The sequence below is a fragment of the Homalodisca vitripennis genome, chromosome 2, assembly GCF_021130785.1.
Source record: "Homalodisca vitripennis isolate AUS2020 chromosome 2, UT_GWSS_2.1, whole genome shotgun sequence".
NCBI lineage: Eukaryota > Metazoa > Arthropoda > Insecta > Hemiptera > Cicadellidae > Homalodisca > Homalodisca vitripennis.
Window position 1 is genome coordinate 106,765,163 of NC_060208.1, and position 23,661 is coordinate 106,788,823.

Consider the following 23,661-nt stretch of genomic DNA (forward strand, 5'->3'; position numbering starts at 1 on the left):
GCAAAAATCAGTAAAACATTCAGCAAAACAACATAGTTTAACATATCAAAAGAAAACTGTTAATGGGGTAATAAACTGTGTAGGTTGGCTACAAATGAAGTCGGAAGAGCTTGTCGTCGGTATAGATATTGGCTGCCGAGGTCATGCTGCAATCGACCTACCCAGATTTGATTGTATATTAAATTGTTATAAAACTAGCCCATTAAAAAGTCTTCTACAATGAATTATTTTCTTGCTAACATTTCTCAATGAAATTGAAGATAAAATCTGTAAGTACTAATTTGTTAACTATAACAGTAATGGATTATTTAAATGAAATACCACTACCATAATAAACAAATTGAAATAATATTTTAATTCTTTGTTTAAAGGTTATTTTTTTTTTTAAAGGTTATTTTTGACGATGGAAGGATTGTGAAGGAAACAGGATTTTTCCGGACATTTGCCATCGTTCAGTGAAACAAGAAAACAGTAACACTACGTTTGGTCAGTAGACGAGTGAAGACGCATTGTGACCTGTATTCCGTAGTTTAGTTTTAATGATTAGTGTTTTGTATAGTTTTGTATTAAGTGCATGTCTTTAGTGTTAGTGAAGTTGACAACAACATGTAGGTTGTGATTCCTGACTTAGGCGTGCCACAACGCTTTAGTAAGATTTGTTTATTTTAACTTAGTTTGTAATTATGTATTAGGTTAGTTCTTTACCTGAAGAAGAGATCAGATTGCAGATCTCGAAACGTAGTGTTACTGTTTTCTTGTTTCACTGAACGATGGCTAATATTTTAATTCGTGATGAAAATATTATCCAAGTAAACTAAATTCCCCGTGTATTTTCCCTTTGTATATGAGTTCATACAGATAGTACAAAAAGAATCAGAGGTTAAAAAAATATATACAACACAATATTTTTTCCTTTACGTATGATTAAATATTATTGTGAGAAATTAAAGAAAATGCTCTGTAGATAGATTCTGACGATGTAGTCTAATATTTGTTCCAGAGTAAGTTTGGAAGCTAAACTCTGTATAGTCCTAAGAAAATAACATCTTTTAAATTGTACTCATGGTTTACTAATTAATTATTTGTCTTATTTAAAGAATTATTAAAGGTTTCTTTTCTTATTCAAGAATTAATTACTAACCTCAACTTCAATACAGTCGTCTGAATTCTCTGTTTTCTCCTCTGGCTGGGACTGTTCAGAGAAAACGCTCTAAAACAAATATATTTATTAAAATATGTACCATCACATGTACAATAGATATAAACCTAAAAAGAAGGGGTTGATCTGACTGCTCCTCCTTGTGAAATGTGAGATAAAGTATTTGGGCTTAACTCGAATCCTTAACATATATCCTGGTTAAGATGATCATCAGGAATCACCTTTAGAGCAAAATAAGACGGGAATTACACCCTTTTGATAGGTCAAATATTGTAGTACCTCTGATTAAATATACCAATACAGTGAAATATCGACAAACCGATAATTTAACAAAAGTAGCACACTGACTGTAAGGACAACTTTGCTGCCTTCTGACCATAAAATCAATAGAGTTCTTCCTTGGACCTAGTGGCACCTATGTACCAAGTTTCAAGTCTCTAGGATCTTTCTATCATAAGTTATCACACTGAATGATAGACAACAAAACGATTTTAAGAAGGACCTCCCGACTCCTTAATAATAAGTTCCATATTTTAAGTTGGGATAATTATTGATCCTTTCTTACAATTAATCTAGTGGAATGTGGTGTGGGTATTATTTTAAGCACTTGAGATACTACTGATCGCTAAATAATTATAATAAAAAATTGTTGGTATCTTGAACAGTTTTCAAGATATTGATGATATGGAAATTCCATAAGAACTGGTGATAAGAATGCTGAAACAAGCTCAAACTTGGTACAAAAATTGATCTTTCTTAATATCTTGACTAAATTTTTTTAAAGCTTATTGACCAGCTTGGAACGTCATTTCTTTCTATATAGTGGCCAAAGCTGGTAGAAAAAAATCAAAACTATTCTGGAATGCTTATAACATTTCCTTTTTATTGTAAACATTTATTTATCTCAAATGGTTTTCAGTAATTGAATAAATGTTAAAAAAATATTAATATTTTAGCTGTCACAAAATCTGCCTACTTCTGACTGAGCCGGAAGGACTATTTTTTACTTATATTTACCATAAACTATATTAACCCTCGAACTGGCAGTCATCTTTACTTCAGATGGCAGGCCAGTACCCGAACTTTAAATATTTTGTAAGTAAATAAATTTTTAATATAAACCTATATTTGTAATACATTTTTTCAGGAAAATGTGGAGATAATAAATATAAAATTATTATGCATAAACCACAAAAAAGACCACTAATTTTTTTAAGTAGTAAAGCTGCCCCTGGTAAAGTGTAATAATATTATAAATATTAGAATCTGATATAGCACATGCATTCTTCATTTATCTAGTTTCAGAAAATATATAATAGTATCCAGGTTGTGTTGAAGAAAAGTTTGTTAAATTTGTTACGATGGGTACGATTATTTTCAAACATTTACAAAAAATGTAATTCTTACACTAAATCTTTCCAAAATTTAGATAATTATATGCACTACAAAACAATAAATTAATTACTAACCAATTTCTAAATTTTTTATTTTTGAAAACTTGTGGGATGTACCTAAATTTGTTACTTTGGATAAGATTATTTTAAAAAATTAACAAAACAAATATAATTTGTAAACTAAATATTTCCAAAATATACACAAATTCAGCATAATATAGCCAAAAACAAAGCTATAAACCTCAGGACATAACGCTTATTTTCAAAATGGCTAGATGAAGACTATCTTTCTGGCAAGATTTATGACTTCACTGTGACATCACTGCTGTTAAAACAGCAAAATAAATTTCACCATGAAATCAGCAACTCTTTCTGTTTGAAATGGTATATAAATAGTGGTTGTAGTGTTGATTTATGTAATATATGAACTGTCAAAACAGGTGTCAGCTTGACATTATAGTGTTGATTGCCACTTGTAACATGATTTATAGATCAACATTATAATGTTGATTGTCAGTTTGAAGGTTAGGTCTATGTTTAAGTTATTATTGGATGGAACTCACATTTTTTCATCAAGGATGACATTACATCATACTACATTAAAATTCTAAACACAGGTTTTGTTTCTTATGTACCAAGTGTTGCACCCTAATACCATCCTAATAATATAAATGAAAAAGTGCCTTTGTTTGTTGTTTTGCTTTCACAAACTATTCAACCAATTTTACTGAACGTTTACATGAACATTCTTAGATTCCCTTGTAAGAATATTGGCCTATTCTTATTTCAAAATCTCTTCACTTCAAACAATTTTATAGAACATGTAAGACAAAACACTTGATTTTACCTACTTTATTGTGCAACTAAGCTACTTGTTTTAAAGTTAAAACTTCTTAATAGATTATAAGACCCCTAGTTTTTATTTTAAATCCCATGGCTGAATGGTTTTGCTTATTAAATTAAAAAACTTTCAGGGAAAGGTCAATGTTCAAGTTTGTCCAACTTATACAAAACCAATATTAACCCTTTGAGTGCCACAGCATATTTTCCCAAGTCATACGCATAAATTGCCGGAGCATTTCCTTCTGTTTTGCAAGCGTGTGGGGAAAAAACTATATTAAAAAAAACTATTCAACCGATTTGAATAATATTTTTTTTAGTTTGTGTGTTATAAAACAAGGTATTTTTTCCATATAATATTATAATTTTATTTTTATTTACACAAAAAGAATATAGGTTATAACAAAAAACTAAAAAATGAAAAAAAAAAAATTTTAGTTTGAACTAAAATTTTATATATACAATATTTTTTTAATTTTTTTTTAGCTATACCATACCTATACCATATGAAAGAGCATGAAAAACTGAATAAAAATCATGCATAATATGGTGTGTGTTACAGTAATATTTAACCAGATACTGCAATATATACAAAATACAACAAAAAGCAATTTTTGTTCAAGTTTGTCAAAAGTTTAGAAACAACATTATAACTATCCTATTTCACTCAATGAAGTAAGACGACTGTAAAATACTAATTATATAAAAAGTATATAAAAATATACACAGGCCTACAATATAACCTTACTTCACCTAAAATCAATAGTTTGATTGGAACTTGCGTTTTGCTTCATCACCAATCCAACAATAAAATATACATCACTAAACAAATAAACAAGAAAAAAGAAGTTTATAAATGCATTGTAAGTTTTACTGAACACAATTGCAGAATAGTAATAACAATTTTCAGCATAAACACACGAAACTAGCACAATGTAAACACCCAACGAACCAAACTGTGTAGTTAATGGCAACAAGTAGCAGCTAACCAACTATTGCGTCATCTGTTTTTTTTATGATTGCAAATAACTACAAGGAGGCGGTGAACAATAAAAATCAATCACAATCGATTTTTCGAAACTTGTACATTGCCGAGAAATAAATTATTTGTCAAAACAAAAATGAATTATATGTGATATTAATTAAATACAAATCGTCTACTGGGTAGATGCCGGCAATTTATGCACATTTCACAACATCTACTATGTAGACGCTGCGGCACTCAAAGGGTTAATTCTTAATCTGAACTATTTTGTTATTAATTATTTCTATTTGTATACAATTACAATCTTCTAAACTTATGTATTACATAATATAGCGTAATCTATAATAAAAATAAACCTTAATACTTAATTAACCAAATTAATTTGATTGTAAACTGCTTCCTTTTTGTATACAAAGTGGCGAAAAATCCCATCTTGGTCTCTAACGTTGTAAAATATTAATTTTAAATTTCTGATATAAGATTTACTTTACAAAATTATTTAAGTGATGTATTCAATTGCTGGAATGCATACAAAATCAATAACAGAGTTACCTGGATTTGAATTAGTGGCTCTAGATGAGCTGGAGATAGTTGTGATCTGTCTTCGATAAATTCTATTTCTTCCTTCACCACATTCTGGAAAAATCAGCATAATTTAATTTGTGTTTGTTTACAGTTAATATAGTTTTCATAAAGTGATTAGAATAAAATAAACTTCAAAAACTTTTTATAGAACATGTAAGACAAAACACTTGATTTTACCTACTTTATTGTGCAACTGAGCTACTTGTTTTACAGTTAAAACTTCTTAATAGATTATAAGACCCCTAGTTTTTATTTTGAATCCCATGGCTGAATGGTTTTGTTTATATTAAATTATTTGTAAACTGCTTTCTTTTTTAATACAACTGTATAGATGCTTAATATTTTACTCAATCAAACTAAATAATGCAGTAAAATCTTCTATATAAATTTTATACTCTATTTGATTAAATTATTTTGATTTTCAAAATACAAATATTCTTTATTTTCAAATACATTAAGTATTGAAATGGCGTCAAATAAAATCATCACAAACAGTTGTTACAATTTCAAAAATAAGTTTTTCAAATGGCAATGTTCATTGTCTTCTTTCAATAAACTCGTTAAGTGAGTAAAAAGGATTGTTAATTAGCCAGTCAGTAAGAGTAGTCTTCAGTCTTCTCCCAGTGAGGCATCTCAATTCTTCAGGTAGAAGGTTGTGCAGCTTCATGCCTATGTAGGAGGGTTTCTTTTCATATAGGGAGAGATGGTGAACTGGTAGTTGGTAACGAGTACCGTGTCTAGTATTGTAGTCATGTAGGTGTCTATTCTGCGTCAGGGGTTGTCCAACAGCATACAAGATGACTTCTTTTATGTAGAGGTTTACTATTGGCATAATCTTCAGGGTTTTGAAGGCTTCTCTACAACTTTCTCTGTAGCCTAGCTCAGCTAAGGTTCTTACGGCCCTCTTTTGTAGAATCAAAACTTTCTGAAGATTACTTGCGGAAGTTCCTCCCCATATCATTAGGCCATACCTGATGTGAGTTTCAAACAAGGAATGGTAGGCAATTTTCGCAGTAGATATGTCGCTTATACATTTTGTACGTTTGATCATATAAAGGGAGGAATTTAATTCGGAGAGAAGATTGTCTACATGCTGTGACCAGGTAAATCCCTCATCAACAATGACTCCTAAATATTTAGCTTGGGTGTTTCTTTCCACATCGGGTATTGTTGGTACTTCATCACATCTTCTCCCAAATGCGACTTGACTAGTTTTGTCTGGATTTACCACCAAGTCATTTGAGTGGCAGTACTGATAAGCCATGTTCAAGGCTGTGAATGATCTGATATCTAGATTGTCTTTTTGTCCACTCAAGAGCAAGGTGGTATCATCAGCGTACATTGAAACTGTACAAAATTTGTCCAGGTGTTCGGGTATGTCATTTGTAAACAGTATAAATAATACTGGTCCCAAAACAGACCCCTGGGGCACTCCTCGATTTATAGGTAAAGGTCTTGATCTAGTTATTGCTGTGATTCCACTTGTTGCTTGTTTTATTTCTACTATTTGTTTTCGGTCTTTAAGATAGCTTTTAAACCACATCTTGGCTGTGCTCTTAATTCCTAATTTGTCTAATTTGTGTAATATGAGATCATGGCTCAAGCAGTCGAATGCTTTACTCAAGTCTAGGAAGAAACTAGTAACATGTTTTGCTTCCTCAAGGTTGTCAATTATGTAGTCAGCAAAATCGGTCAGGGCGGTCATGGTTGATTTTCCCTTGATGAAACCATGTTGTCTCTCAGTTAATAAATTAAACTTCTCACAGTGGTCCAAAAGCCTTCTCAGGACAACTTTTTCTAAGATTTTAGAGAAAGTTGGCAATATTGATATTGGCCTGTAATTGCCAACTTCGGTTTTACTCCCCTTTTTATGTTTTGGGTAAACTTTTGCAAGTTTTAGGGCTGATGGAAATTTACCTTGACTCAATGATTTGTTAATAATACTTGTGAGGGGGATCGTTAGTAATTCCTTACAATGTTTAAGTATTTTTGTGGAGATATTGTCGGTGGCTGCAGAAGTTTTTTGTTTGAGATTTTTTATAATATTTTGTATTTCTATTTGGCTTGCATGTTGGTAGTTATGTAAGTCATGGCCGGTGTCCGAGGTTGTGTGTGGGTCTATAGATGGTTTAGGATTGTTTTTCAGCGTTCTCTCAGCGATGCTGGTAAAGAAGTGATTCATATGGTTTGCAATTTTATAGGGGTTATCTTTTACATGTCCATCAATTTCAAGCTTGAGTGTTTGTTGTATTACATTTTTTGTCTGTCTTTCATCGTTTATTATCTTCCACAAGGCTTTAGATTTATTTTCTGCTCTATTTATGAAACTGGCTGATGCCTCTTGTCTTAATTTTCTCAGTCTCAAGTCATATTCTTTCTTAGCCTTTGCTAGATTGCGTTTATCTTCTTCATTATTTGTTTTCTCATATACTAGAAGTTTCTGAAGGAAGTTTTCTTTTAGCAAGTTTACCTGATGGTCTACAAAATGTTTATTTGTCACCTTCTTTTTCCTTCTAATTTTCTTTAATGGACATGCTTGATTGAGAGCCATGGTAACTATTGACATAAATTTAGTATATGCTTCTTCTGCAGTGTAAGCATTGTGCACTTCATCCCAAATTTCTTGTAGCAGTAAAGCATTTAACATACTAAGGTTATTCTGGGAATAGTTTCGGCTCATTCCACTGTAATAGGTGTTTTCCTGACAAGTCCTTATTTGTGACGTGCAAAGTTGTGCAGTATGGTCAGATAGGCCGCTGTGAAATACCTTACTTTCTACGTCTTCAAGTGGTAGATTTGTACAAACACAGTCAATTGAAGACCTTGTATTCGATGTAATCCTAATAGGAGGTAGATTCAATCTATGAATGTTGTGACTGGTCAAAACATTATTAAGTTGTTTGTTTTCGTTGTCAGTCTTTAAGCAGTCAACATTGATGTCACCTAATAATAGAATGGGGTGATTTTCTGCTTTTGTTTTTTCCAACATTTCTGATATTAGACTCAGTGCTTGATGAAGGTTACCAGAAGGAGGTCTATAAATTCCAGTAATGTATAATGGTTTTTTGTTCAATGTTAGCTTAATCATTGCTGTTTCGCAGATTAATTCTTGACAGTATGCTGAAACAGGGATTTTCTCTGTCAGGTGGAATATGTTTTCGTCAACATATATTGCTGCTCCTCCTTTAGTATGGTTACTTCTACTAAAGTGGGTGGCAAGTGTGTAGCCAGAAATTTTGATATTTTTTAAAATGTCTTCTTTAAGTCCATGTTCTGTGAGTATTAAGATCCTTGGCTGTACTTCTTCAAGAAGGTGGACTAATCTGTTAGTTTTATTCTTCAGTCCTTGGATATTTTGATGTAGAACAGTGATTTTTAGGTTAACAAAAGTTGCCATTATCACCTTCACTGCTGCTCTATACAGTGTGGCTCTTTGCAGTACACGTCATTGCACACCTATGTTGTGGCAAATAAACTAGGTTCAGTGCACTTAGGCCTGAGATATAATGTTTAAATTTCGCACGAGTATAGAAGATTAGTTTCTTGCGATAACATAAGTATTGAAATTAATTGAGATCTCTTTATAAAGGGTGATTCAAAAAGAGCGTCGGTTTTGAAAAGACAGGTAAATTTTATTTTATCATTTGGCAACAATGTTTGATCTTGATTCTATTTCTGTCTACATTCCGATTGTTGACACAGCTGATATTTCTCTCATTAGTGCATTCTGTGTCTAACCATGGGAGCATATCTCCTCTTAAATCTGATTGGTTTTTGCAAAAGCCTCGGTCTTTGAGGGCACAAATTAAAGTAAGGGAGGCGCAAAGGTCCTTTTTAGGACTAAGTGCGGGGAGAGAAGTTTACTTGTGCGCAACGAGTGTTAATAGTGAAAACGATTTATCAGAGTGGAGAGAGTTATGCGACTACTGTTAGGCGACTTCGCGGTACTCTAGAACGTAATGAAGCACCGAATGAATCAACAGTTCGCAGACTCATGAAAAAGTTTCAAGGAACGGGTTCAACAGTCGACCTCAAAAGTTCTGGACGTCGTCGTTGTGCCCGAACTGAACAGAACATTGAGGTGGTTCGTGACAGTGTGGCTGTTAGCCCAGCGAAATCAATACGTCGCCGTTCTCAACAATTGGGTTTAAGATGTTCTTCTGTACGGAGAATTCTTCGGTACGATCTCAAATATCACCCCTATAAAATTCAGCTGACGCAACAATTGAAGGTGACAGATCACCAGAAGAGATGACAGTTTGTTGATTGGGTATTGAGAAATTCGCAGGAGGAAGAACACTTCGCAATGAATATCATCTTCAGTGATGAAGCGCCCTTCCAATTAAATGGATTTGTTAATAAACAGAACTGCCGTATCTGGGGTTCAGAAAACCCTCGCATGATTAACGAAAGGGAAATGTATCCACAACGAGTGACAGTTTGGTGCGGCTTTCGGTCGGGCGGCGTCATCGGCCCTTATTTTTTTGAAGATCAGGAAGAGCAAGCTGTGACAGTGAATGGAGGCCGATACCGTACGATGATTAGGGAGTTTTTGTGGCCTCATTTGGATAACATAGACATTGACCAGTTGTGGTTTCAGCAGGATGGTGCCACCTGCCACGCTGCCCGTGAAACAATTGTGTTGCTCCGTGACCGCTTTCAGGATCGCGTCATTTCTCGTAATTCCGACCATCAATGGCCACCAAGGTCATGTGACTTAACACCTTGTGACTTTCATCTTTGGGGTTATCTAAAGTCATTAGTTTATGCCAATAAACCCCGAACCATCAATGAGTTGAAGGAGGAAATTCGATGGGTTGTCAGCCAAATTGAAGTGGAAACTTGTCGTGCAGTCATGGCTAATTTCATATTCAGAGTTGTTGCGTGCCAGCGTAGCAGAGGAGGACACATGCATGACATTATTTTTCATACATGAAATCGGAAGGTTAGATGAACATATTTATGTATTTGATTTCAGATTTTCGTTCAAATAAATCTCTTAATTTGATATATCAAAACCGGCGCTCTTTTTGAATCACCCATTATTATTAATAAATATGATAAGGCAAAACGGCCTGGCTTGCAATGATACGTCTTGTACTACAGGAACACAAGACTACTGTGCCATAAGATGTCATTGTGTTAATGATAATTGTTTTGAATGTCTATTTGTTTTTTTTTTTTTGCTTTAAAGAATTAGTAATATGCAGTAAAGCCTTAGGCTTGTTATACAATACAATACAAATTCACTTTATTCATAATTTGTACATAACATGTAACAAACATAAAATGGTGTCAGTTTACAATATACCATATATTACAATAACTATGGTATCATAAGATCATACAAGGTGCATAATGCCTACTCAATCTACAAAATTTATATTCTAGGCCCATGACTAATCGGTCATTATAACGGTTATCATTATATACAAGATTATTTTGTGTATTTTACATTTCAGTCCTTAAGGCTACTAACTAAAAACAAAAAACTCATCAAATGAATAAAGTGGTCTACTGATCAAATACTGCTTTAGCTTATTTTTAAAGTTTTGAAAATTGTCAATTGCTAAGATATCTTTAGGTAAATTATTGTAAAATCTAATGCCTGCAACTATTGGTTTTTTCCTTGTGAACTGTAAATTAATCTGTAGAGCTGCCAATTGATTACGGTGTCTAGTTGAATAGTTATGGAAGGTGCCTAATCTAGGTAAGGTGTAATTAGCTTTCCTTACTTCTAATATCGTGTCCATAATGTAAAGCCCATAAATAGTTAAAATACCTAAATCCGAAAATATTTGTTTCACTGACTCCTGTCTCTGTAAATTTAACATAACCCTCATAGCCTTTTTTTGTAACAGCAAAATACTTTGCAAATTAGCATTACTTGTTGCTCCGTACAAAGCAACACCAAAAGAAATATGCGAGTGAATATGTGAGTAATAAACCAATTTTAAAGTTTCCAGATTACAATATTTTGAAATTGATTTCAATGCGTAAAGACCAGAAGATATTTTCCTTTGAATTGCCTGTATGTGACCATCCCAAGTCAAGCATTCATCCAATGTCAAACCTAAAAATTTAATTTGATCTACTCTTTCTATTTGTGTGTTTTGAACCTCAATTTTTGGCTGTGGACTGAGTTTATTTTTGTGTGTACAAAATGAAATATATTTAGTTTTATCTGCATTAAGTGACAAATTTTTTTCACAAAAATAATTATATATTGATGTCATATTTTGGTTTGCTATATTTTCTATTTCGTTTAGAGATTTATGAGATATAACTAGGTTACAGTCATCTGCATGCAAACACATTTTACTATTTAAATTTAATACAGTACTCGGCAAACCTTTAATATAGCACAGAAATAATAGGGGGCCAAGTATAGAGCCTTGAGGGACTCCATATTTAATTATTTTCATTTTTTATTTAACAGAGGTTAGTTGCCCATTCTGAATATGAGGAAGTTCAACGTATTGTTTTCTCTCTTTAAGATAAGAAATAAACCAGTTCAACGGCACACCCACAATCCCTAAATGTTCTAATAAGAGTGTTATGGCAGACTCTGTCAAATGCTTTGCTGAGGTCCATAAATATACCAAAAGCACAATTACCCGAGTCCACAGAATCCAGAACTGACTCCACAAACTCAATTCCAGCAGTGATGACAGATCTACCCGACCTAAACCCATGCTGCTCCTCCTCAAATAACCCATTAGATTCTAAGAATTCCACTAACCTAATATGCATTACACGCTCAAATATTTTGGAGAAGGTTGGCAGTATTGACAATGGACGATAATTAGTAGGATCAGTTGTACTACCTTTCTTAAAAACTATTTTTATTTTAGAAATTTTCAGTTTTTTTGGAAATATTCCACTCACAAAAGAAGAGTTAATAACATGCATCAATGGTTTACTCAATAGATATTTTGCATTTTTTATAATAGGCATAGGGACATCGTCATACCCCACAGAGAATTTATTTTTAAAAGATGATATGACTTTATCAAGTTCGATTTTGCTTAAAGGCTTTATACGAAGCTGTTTGTTGGGTGGATTTTGAGTATTTAAATTATTAATATTATGGTTAACACAGATAGGGAAATTTTGAACTATACTGTCATCTACAACATATTTATGAAGTGACTATTAAATATTTCACAAACTTTGTATGGATCGGAGCTCATTTGGCCATCTGCAATCAATCTAATGTCATTGTTTCTTTCTATTTTAGGTTTTATTTCTTTATTTATTATTTTCCAAGTAGATTTGCAGACATTATCAGAATTCATGATTTTATTATTTATAAATTCCTTTTTTGCATCAATGGCATTTAAATGATATATTTTTTTTCTTTCATTAAGTAATTCTTTTGTAGCCCTATCTTTAGTTAACCTAACAGTCTGACTTAATGCAATTAATTCTTCCTTTTCTTTTTTAAGTTCATAGTTTATCCAATTGTCCTTATTAATGTTATCAACCCTGGATTTTACTAATGGATAGCATAAATTGAAATAATATATAAATATGCGGTAAAAAGTGTCATATTTATGTTCTACTGGAGCATTGTACAGATCTAGCCATGTTTCTGAAGCTAATTTTTTAACAAATAATTCATTATTTTCTTTTGTAAATTTTCATTTTAGTTGTGAAATTGGCTGGTTTTCTTTTTTATTAGGATAAGCTATTTCTAACTGCTGAGCATCATGATCAGATAGCTCCGTGACCAGACCAGAAACTGAAAGTTGTGACCAATATTAGTAATAATATTATCTATACCACTTTCAGAACCAATGGTAACCCTTGTAGGAAAATTAACAATATATTGTATGTTGTGCTGAATTAAAGTATTCTTTAATCCATTATGAGCTGAATTCTCCTTTAAAACATCTATATTTATGTCCCCTGCCAGAATTATATTTTCATATTTAGTAAGTAACATACCCAGAGCAATGTCAAGCTTATTCAAGAACACATTATCATACATTATGCCAGGAGTTCTGTACAATCCAACTATAAATATTGACAAATTGCCTAGTTTACCATCCACTGCACAACACTCAAATTCTTTTTCACTTATTAATTCTGTAATTTTTGGAATATTAACATTTTTTAATTGTGTACTACTTTTGCTGTTAGTAAGTATCATAACTCCTCCTCCTCCAAAAGTTTTGTGACAGAAAAATCTGACTTTATTGCGTAGTTGTTTACTGTTGCATTTATTACTTCAAAATCTTACAATGTATGTTCCGAGAGAATAACAATATCTGGATTAATTTCTTCGAGTATTATTTCCAAAGCAAGTTTACGGGAGCTGAAATGTTGAATATTTTGGTGGAGGATTGATATTTTAGATTTATTTTGAACTTTAGTTTTTATTTTAGAGAGATAGGAGGAGTTATTCACATGGAGGTGAGTTTTTAAGTTTGAGGCAAGAGTTGGCATGAATTGTCCAAAAAATCTTATCTGTTCCATGTATGTAAGTGTCTCATGGCTTTTAGTTTTTGTCATAGTTTATTTTCCTTTTTGCCATTTCTCTTTATTTTCTTCCTAGTTTGTGTGTGCTTAGATTCCAGGGCTTCATAACAATGATTTCTCAATTTTTTTATATCCTTCATCCCAAAAAATTTCTACTGTTTATTATGCCTTCTTTTAAAGTGATTGGAAAGTCTATGATCACTTTGTATTAATATGTATTATGGAATTCATTGAACACTTCGTCAACATTTTTGGTGTTTCTTATTTCAAACCAGCTTTAGTTTTTAAGAATTTTCCTTATGTGACATTTGTGTAAAAATCATTTTTCCTGTTTGACTATTGGTGTCATTTTTGAGTCCCCATTTGGTGATTAGTTGAGCTGTAATCAAATAATCCTAAGAGCATAACTTCGAAATTTAGCTCATCTGTGGCAATGGATGTTTTTTATGATTCAACTTCCTTGTAGATGATAGTCTAGGTTGTAGCTTGAAAGCAGATCTTGAGTTAAGTTTTGTAGTTCTCTTGCAGGTTGGCGACAGTGATGGCTCCAATAATCACAGTAGGGATTGTATAAAGTTTGTTGTTCCAAGTATATCTGAGATTATTCATTTCTTTACCTATATCACCTTTTGGGGGGCGATATAGTCCTAGTAATTGAAATTAGTTGAAATTGATCTTTTTTCATTGTTTCTTGAAATAGTACAGTTTCACAGTGAAATTCGGTATCTTCTTGGCTAATAAATCTTAAGTTTGGATTTATTTTCAGATCATTCTTAACAAGCCCTACAGTTACATTCAGAATTTCAGCATTAAAGAGTTTACTTCAGTTTGGTAAATCATTGTCATAAGTTACAACTAACTTTCACTAATTCAAAGTGACAAAAATCGTTGCTCAAACCATTTATATGGCAGTTGAACTCGATGGTAGAGCCAACTTGATGTAAGAGAGAAACTGAAAATATCCATTTCAACTGTAGTTCCTATTTTGTAGAATGTTATCCTACCCTATGTCACAAATAACCATATAAGTTCCAAGTTTTTAATTATTTGATCTATTAGGATTAAAAACCAATTCTTCCAACAAAAAAAATACATTTGAGTATTGTTGCATACCTTTTGTGATGTAGGGACTTCCTCTCTATCCAAGGGCAAAGGCAGAGAGGGAAAGTTACTCCCTCTCCTGTCTCTGTCCCTATAAGTAGACTCAGCGGGAGTGATGGGTCTCAATTCCAACTCACTGTTCAGTTCACACAGTTTGCTTATCACTGTAGACAGTTGAACCTGAGGCTCTAGGGACGGTATCTGCAACTTCCTTCATCTCCACTCCGCAGCTCTCCACTGACTCTTGAGAATCTTCCGCTTCTGCTTCTGCCTCATTGTCATTCTGTCAAAATAAAATTGTACTATCTTTATAAAATTGGTTATAAATCTCATACCATTTAAATTTTTGTTTCTTTATGTTCCATAATTAAAGACAAATTAAAGATAAATGAATCATAAAAATATCATGATGGATATGTTTTACTACAAAATCTAAAAAAACAATTTATTTAATTGAAATTTTAATTTTTTTCTTATATAGAAACCCTAAAAAATAAATCCAATGAAGTAAGTTTGATATGAAGTTGTTATATTTGACTTTCATTAGTTTAGTGATGTATTTAGTGATTAGTTAAATGTACATCTGAATCACTGGAATGTATTTACAACCAATAAATATACAAGCTAATTCAATATGGCTATTAATAAACAATGTATAGATACGCTTATTGACTCACATGTAGCCTGGTAATCATAAATCATAGTACTGTTGAGCTGTGCAGAACAATGACTCAATGTCAAGAGTTTGTTGTGCGTGTTGTTTCTGGTTGTCAACATGAAAATTGATGAAGTTGTAGAGCATGACTTAATGTCACGATTTTGTAAAACTGAAAAAATTTCTAATGTAATGTAGAGAAAATTTTAAAAAGTTTATAGGAATCTGACATACGAAAAAAAAATGAATGTAAATGAATGATAAAAAAACATCATGATGTTTGTATGTGAATGATGGTAAATGAATGTTACCTACAAGACAATAGTAGTTATACAAAAGTTTTTTCTGGTAGCAACTTGGGTCAATTTTCCCTCAGAGCTTTTGGCCCTCAAATGCTCATTCAGAACTGATAAAAACTAAGTTTACAGAAAATGTCCTAAATTAAACTCATCAGTTATCCTAGCTTTATACTGAATGTTATTCACTGATTGGAAAATTAAAACACATGTCAAGTCACTTTGTATCATCTCACCAGTCTCCTCACACATCATGTAGTGCAACATTGGCATACAAGTTATAAACCAGAGTTTAAAAGTTTAAATTTTGTCTGTAACCTTATATATTTTTAAGACGAAATAACAGTCTGAAGAGTACTAGCAGGTAAGGTTACACACAAGCCAGTGGATGTTGTTCTGCATCACGTGACATCAATTATTGAGTTAGTTTGGACAACACTTTTAGTGGACAAACATTAACACCATAGAATGGATAGAACTTTTGTGAAACTTTTTACGTTACTATAGAGAAGGAAAAAAATAATCAAACTACAGTGATTAATTTACCAGTTCTGGCTGGGTGATGTTGCTCTTCTCCAAGCAAGCTTTTAGACAACTCGACAACCCGTGGACTTGCAACGTTTGAGCTGCTCGCATCAGTGCTTCCAATTTGTCCTCCTCTACACTCACCTCTCCTCTGTACATGAAGTCTACCAGTGCAATAACCTGCAACATAGAGAACAGTTCTTTGTTTAATACTTATTATTGATGATGGGTGATTCGAAAGGATGGCAGGATTTTGGACATTAGCCATCATTATAGTAAAAAAATTTAAGATATATGTTTATGCAAGCTCTATTAGGCTACTTCTAGATGTTTATGGTTTACATTACAAATTAGTGTAACTAAGTTTAATAAGTTGAAATCATATTTTAAGTTAAATAAATTGTAATATGAAATTTTTAATTGGATAAAAACAACCAAATAATTCGATGTATAAATCAACCAAATAATGAGTGAAGGCCGCTTATTGAAGTCTATCCAAAATCTTATTTAAATAATAGAGAAGCCATAACAAACACATTGAAACCAACCAAACACAGTTAATCATCTTGAATGCTGTTTCGCTTAGTTTTATAAAGTTTACATATCTTAATTAGAAAATGTCATTTTTACATAAAATATATGCTTTAAAACTAAATGGGTTTGGTGCAAATTTAAGTTAAATTAATTGTTCCAAGTTTATTGATCAGTATCTGCTGATTTATATATTAATTACATAATTACAATATTACTCAATTACAGCTCTGGTTCTAATTAAGTAATATTGTTTATTAATATTGATCTAAAAAAACTGGCTCCGCTTAATCATACTCTACCCGTAAGCAAATTTAACTGATATTCTTTTATACTACCTTACACTTAATATTATAATTTAGGCTAGTAAACTCTGAATTATAGGCCAGCCTATAACTTGTCTCAGATGGATTAGCGAGCAAGCTACATATAAAAAAAAATCATTAAACCTGAGGTGATAATGATAATAGATTATTATTATGAATGGTCATATGTGGCAACAAATTAGCCAAAGTCTAACTTGTTAACAGAGAAAAATGTACACACATAAATTCAAGCATGTATCTGAAAGCCCAAAGCAGCCAGAAGAAACACAAAACATAAGGCTGCACAGATGTGCAAAACATGCTTTTTACACCTGAGAAAGTGAAAAACTGCACTTAATGCAAAGACACTTCATGATTTGTTTGTAATTTGAAAATTCAGTTAATTGTGTACTAACGTATGAGATAGTTAATGTAGGGATTCGTCTAAATTAAATGAACTAATTTTTTAACTTAGTTCAAAAAGATTGGTAGCAGCCCTCAAATAAGAATGTTCAAATATGAATATGAGAGAAAAATATTTCCGATTTCAATTTATGTTTACAAGTAACTGTGAGGACAAGATAGAAGTTTTAGACAGTTTTAAATCCTCAAGTATGACAACAATCTTACAAGTAAAATCATAGATTATTAGAAAATTGAACATAAAGTTAAAATGCAAGTGTATTTTGTTAAAAAAACTATGTAATATAGGTTTAATATTTAACATTTTTTAAACATATTTTAACAATTATTATAATTACAGTCTCAAAGTTCAATTTTAAACTGCAGCAACTAAGAATCAAATAGTTTTTACCAGAATCAGTACAAAATGTATATCAATCATAAAAATCATAATTCAACATTTTGAACAAACCCACCACATTAGCCAGCCAAACATATATAACTTTCAATCATACCACATTTATTTTGGCCAATTTTGCCACTTCTATTATTGATTGTCAGTCTTCTAAATGTGCAATCACCCAGCCTTATGCCATACACTCGTCAACACTATGAAATGCTTAAAAGTGTTTGAAATGAGCTTTTAAAGCCTTGGGCATCGAGTCAATTGATTCTGGAAACGAAACGGACAACTGCCTGTGAGAGCAAGTGTTCATGAGTCATCTTCCTACGTCTTCCAGTTCAAAATAATAAAGGAAGTATTTTTTCTTGAAATTTCTAAATTTTCATACAAAATTGCTGTAAGTTACAAAAGATAAGGATTTTGTGTTTTAAAAATTTAAACATGGATGTTTCTAATCCTTATTTTTTTAATTTTTAGAGAAAATTGTACATTTTTAATTCAAAAGAGTGTATTTATATTCCCGGCTCTCCATGTATTTAAAAGTTATGAATGATTCAGTATATAATGATTATAATGTTTATAAAAGTTATAATGATTCAAAGTAACAGAACAGAAAACGCTAATCTTTATAACATTTAAGATGGTAATTTGGCAACTATTTTATTTAAAAACTAAATTTATTCTGGCTTGCAGAAAAATATATTTATAATGAAAACATATCAAAATAAATTTTAAAGTAGTTTATATTATTGTTGTATATATTATGTTATTAATATAACATTCTGTAGTGAAACAGTTACAACACTTATTATTGTATTTTATTAGTAACATTTGTATTGCTTTTATCCTATTTATCACATTGACTGCAGTAGTTGCAACTTACTACTATTCTGTTTGCCCTAAAGTTGGTACATGACTTGTGTCGCAGTGAAATGAAATGAAAAATTACTTTTTGTGACAAAGTTACGACTGAAATGTTTTCTCTACCACTTAACCTCGTAGAAATTAAGGTAACATATTACATTACTAACCAAACATAAATCAATTTATTTAAAATTATAATAATTTTAAAAATATATATGAAATAAAACTTTACACATATTTCCACTATTATTACAAGAAGCACTCGCTTTCATTAAACTTGCATTCCAATATCCCAAGTACCACAGCCGAAAGCCGCCAAATGCTATACTCTCTGACCCCCAACATCAAGGCTCTCAGCTCTGCTCCAAAGTGGAGCAGACGCGCTTATCGATGACTCTGATGTTTACTGGAAGAGCATTCCACAACCGACAGGCAGAAACTGTAAAAGATTCACTGAAAGTAGTTGTTCAATGAAATCAAATAGATCATAAGTACGTACCTCTCCTTGTCCTTCTTTCATTTATTTGAGAAATAAATAGATCAAAATTTGTTCAAGTAATAACTGGGGCAACTTGTATTTAAAAGAGCATGCAACAGGGTAAGTGAATGATAGTCTCAAAGATCTTTTAATTTTAAGACAGATAATTGTTGGAGTTAAGGTTTTTACTGTAAAATTCTTGAATAATAATATTTATTTTATATTATTTTATAATAGCAAACGTAAAAGCCTTAGAAAAACCCAAGAAAAAGCCATATTCAAATTTAAAATAGAAATGGACTTCAATTTAATGGAAGAAAAACTCTAAATTTCCTCTTTCTTCTGGCTCTTACAATGGATATGCATATATTATGATGTTGGGTTATGAATTTTATATTTATTTGACTAATAACAGCATTGCATTATTTAGAAAAATGGATCCAAATGAAAATACTTATAAAACAACAAACACAATAAAGACCTATTAGTAAAACTAACTCCTGTGAAACTCCTATTTTATTCAAAATTAAGAAGGCATTCCATTGCTCTTAATTTGTAGTAATGTTCTGTACATAGTACCTCATTACATCATGAGAATGATGATCTTGATATTGTATTCACTGTTAATATGTTCCAAGAGGTCCAGACCCTCCCCCAATTTACAATTTTTCATTGACTTTTTTAATATACGATTATTATTATTATTTAAATAATTCAGTATTACTGACACATACTGCTGAAAGATTTTTCTCAACAAAGAAAACAGGTCAAGAACTTTTTAAAGAAATGGAGACCTACTCTCTGTCCCCTATGGGAAAATATGAGTTGTCTAGACCCCCCCCCTTAAATTGTTTCCTAAATATGCTCTTGAATGTAATTATGATTGACATATGTGCATGGTTCAAATGAAGATGATGAGGTGAGGGAAACTATGCTGGTAGAGGAGTTGCCGGAAATATCTCCTGAGCACACACTTGGTTACTTTCTAACATTTGATCGGTCCAACCTGCAGTGCCAGTGTCAAGTCTACAAAATGTTCTACTAACCTCCCAGTACTGCATGTCTCGCATGAAGATGATGGGGTGAGGGCAGCTGTGCTGGGAGAGGAGTTGCTGGAAGTAGCTGCTGGCTGCACACAGAACCACCTTGTGACATTTTATTAGTCCAGACTCTACTGCCAGTGTCACATCTACAAAGCTCTCTGAAAGGAACTGTCTCTCGAAGGCAGCCTGCAGATTAGCCTGGTAGCCATCCCAGTGCACGAGGTATTGGGCGAGCATCCTGCAATACAAACGGTGTGTTGACTTTGACATAGTCATGTTGGTGGTATTCCTCCATGTATGTTTTTGAAAAAAAGTTAAGTTAAAATAACTATGATATTGATGGATTTAAGTAAAATCTATTGTTATAATACAGTCAGAATATGAGTTTTCTCTCTGAGTACAATTTTAGGGTACTATCTCTCATACAATCATAGTTTTCAGAAGAAGGTAAGATGTTAAAGCAATACGAATAAATGAATGCAAACAACTAACATGTCAAATAGTGCTTTATTTTCTTTCCGATACATAAAATCTACTTGATATTATAAAAAACAAACAAAATGTTTTAACCTTTACATTACAAGAAAAAGTGTTTGGACTGTTTCCAAAATGTTACCAACAGACTTTTGCCAATTATCAGTAAATGTAAAGTTACTTAATAAGAACAGATCTACATTTATTAAGTGATCTAAAAGAACACAGCTTAAAAAGCACGTTTTACGAAATTTTATAGGGTAAGTACGGTGGTAGGTAAGTACGATTGGTAACCTATACACTAAGAAAAAAATGTTGATATTAAACTACTCATTGTTTTCTGAGTTTGTCTCGTGACACATCATTTTTGGAATACATTTTCATGCTTAACATTGTTGGCAAACTATTGTCGTAGGCCTACGTATTTTTCATTATAGCAACAGATCTAACAAAATTAAACAATTAAAAAGTTTAAAGTCTAAAACCCATTTAATTCTCAGAATGTCTCCGGACAAATATTCAGACAGTCGTTCATGAAAGAATGAGTTTTAAATCCCCCGGTAGACAAAAGAGAAATTGAGACAATACGCTTCACTGACGCTCATACAAATTCCAAAGGTTGTAGATGCAAAATCGTAGGACTCATTCTTGTCTATGAAGATATCTTCAGATGAAAACTAACACCAGATATCTTGATTCAAGATACATTCTCGTTTTTGTTAATTAACTTAGGCTTTTTCAAATAATAGAAGTTACGTTAAGGTAGGGAGAATACTACAACGCAAGAGTGTGCTGAAATCAAATCTTGTCACCGGCTTTTAACATTGAATTTCCACTCAATAATTTTTTAGTAAGCTACCAACATGTTTTAATGTCACGTGTTCAAAACTCACATTATTGTATGCATGTTGTTAACAAATTTACTTCTGCTATTTCTCGTCATCGTGGTTACCTATAAGACCAATGTAGAAATAGTTGCTAACGCTCAGCCAAACTCATAGTGTAATATGCACCATTATCGAAATCAGTGTTGCTTGTATAGAAATGAAGCTTCATGCAAAATTTAAAGTCTATAGGTCAGTTTGTTTTCTAATATTGTGCGGATAGATAGAAAGAAATTTCGCTAACGCTCAGCTCAATTGTTGATAAAGTACTTGATATATTGAAATTTAACGTAATAATAATCTCAAAACAATATTAAATTATTTAATTTCAACCCATTTAAACATGTAAAAAAGTTATTGTTTTTGATAACATAACAAGTTCATGATAACATACATTTACATATATAATAATAATATATCAATAACTCAAAATAGTAATAAACATACAACAGTGTGACTGGTATTTATTTGTCATTTGCATTAGATAAAATGGAAACAAAAATTATCATTACCAAAATGCGAATAATGATAAATGCTGATTTGACTTTTTGGCGACAAATGGAATGATTTACATTTTGAGTATTTCGTATTGATTATAGTCAGACATGCGCACTTGGTGCTGGGATTTAGCAGACATACGAAAACGCCTGGAATGAAAGTTTAGTTCGGTTTGTCACTTTCGGAACACAAATAATTGTACAAAAAATCATTGATACGATACACTTTAGATTAATTAATAGTTCATGTGATAGATTTTTTGTTTGTTTATTATTGTTAAAACGTTTCTTATGTTTAAAATTATTTTATTTGTTGAAACAGATAACAAAAATAGACTAATTAATCCAATCAAAATGTACAATACAATAAATTATTTTTAAGTCCAACTAATTAATATTTTCACACAGTTACGCTTGCATTAAAATATTAGAATATGTTGTATATTTTAAAATTATTTTCTTTGGGAAATGTAATACAATAGCAACAATTTGAGTGCGCAATGTTGGCAAAATTGATTGCAGAATTGCAACTAGCGAAATTATTCGCCCATTTTGAGCAACATGAACGAAACTTACTGCTAGTACTATAAATCAGCTGATTTTGTTTATGTTGGAACTAACCTGCTCACAGCTGTAGGTTATCACAAACGAAGATTGAAGCCAAACAGCACAAAGCGTTTTGAAGAGGTGAGTCGAGCACAAGTCGCCACTTTTGGAGACTTGCGCATAGTCCAAAACGGCGCGGGCCATCTTATTGATCGAGTTTTTGCTCACAACACCGACTGACATTTTAGAGGGAATACTCCCCTCCCCACTCAGCAAGTCGTCGCTCTTCCTCCCGTATCGCGTGCCGAGCCTTCCTCCTCGTTAATAATTAATTAGTTTTACTCAATATCAGTAGCGTACCTAAGGGGTGTGAGTGAGGATCAATTTAGAAATACTGAGCATTTGTTTTTACGGGTATTCTTTCTCAGAATTCCACATTAATAAAATGTACCGATAATTTTAACGTTTATCTTTACCATAGATTTCCAAATCATCAATAAATTAACTTAGCCTTTTGAAATTTTGAGGAATTACTGTATTGTAACAAGCATCAGCCTTTAGTTTCCAGCGAGGCCAAAACATTTCAAGAATTCAATTGAGCGAGCAATTGTCAACACATACAAAAAATAGACTGGGCAATATCATTATTTAAGAGCTCAGGAGCGCACCAACGGGGTGGGGGGCAAACGAGACCGGTCCTCTCCCCCAAGAGAATTTTATTTCAAAATAATCGTTTTCCGAACAGGATTTTTTTCTAAAAAGAACAATTACGTTGAAAACCAGTCACAATAAAATGTGTAAATTTAAACTTTTTATATATATATATATATATATATATATATATATATTAATATATATTATATATATTATATAATAATTATATATTATATATATATAAATTTTCTAAATACATGGCACTACACATGTAATAATTATATTTTGTTCGACACTAAATATTTGAATTTTACCGTCACGCAGCAACTATGAAAGTAAGGGTAGTTCTTACTATTTCTTGTGGTTTCTACCTGTACCTTGTACTTTCAGTAATCGAGCACAAAATGTATTGATATTCTGATTTAGAATCATACGTAACAGAGTACCCCTAAAATGGTACAGGTACACGTTCCAGCTACTGTTACTGATAAACGAGTCCAAATACTTTGTACCAGGAACGCCGGTAAACGTGTAAAGTATTTGTATCGTCAAAGTA

The 23,661-nt window shown here is 32.0% G+C and overlaps 1 protein-coding gene across 1 annotated transcript in view; it reads right to left on the minus strand.

Moving 5' to 3' along the window:
- Positions 1-23,661, minus strand: part of LOC124355758 — a 46,738-nt gene that overhangs the window by 9,503 nt on the left and 13,574 nt on the right. Inside the window, exons 3-8 of the mRNA XM_046806914.1 lie at positions 20,054-20,288; positions 16,046-16,204; positions 14,791-14,831; positions 14,561-14,759; positions 4,931-5,014; positions 1,142-1,210 (exon numbers count right to left, since the gene is read on the minus strand). Coding sequence (XP_046662870.1) covers positions 1,142-1,210; positions 4,931-5,014; positions 14,561-14,759; positions 14,791-14,831; positions 16,046-16,204; positions 20,054-20,288 — 787 coding nt within the window. The remainder of the gene's footprint in view (positions 1-1,141; positions 1,211-4,930; positions 5,015-14,560; positions 14,760-14,790; positions 14,832-16,045; positions 16,205-20,053; positions 20,289-23,661) is intronic.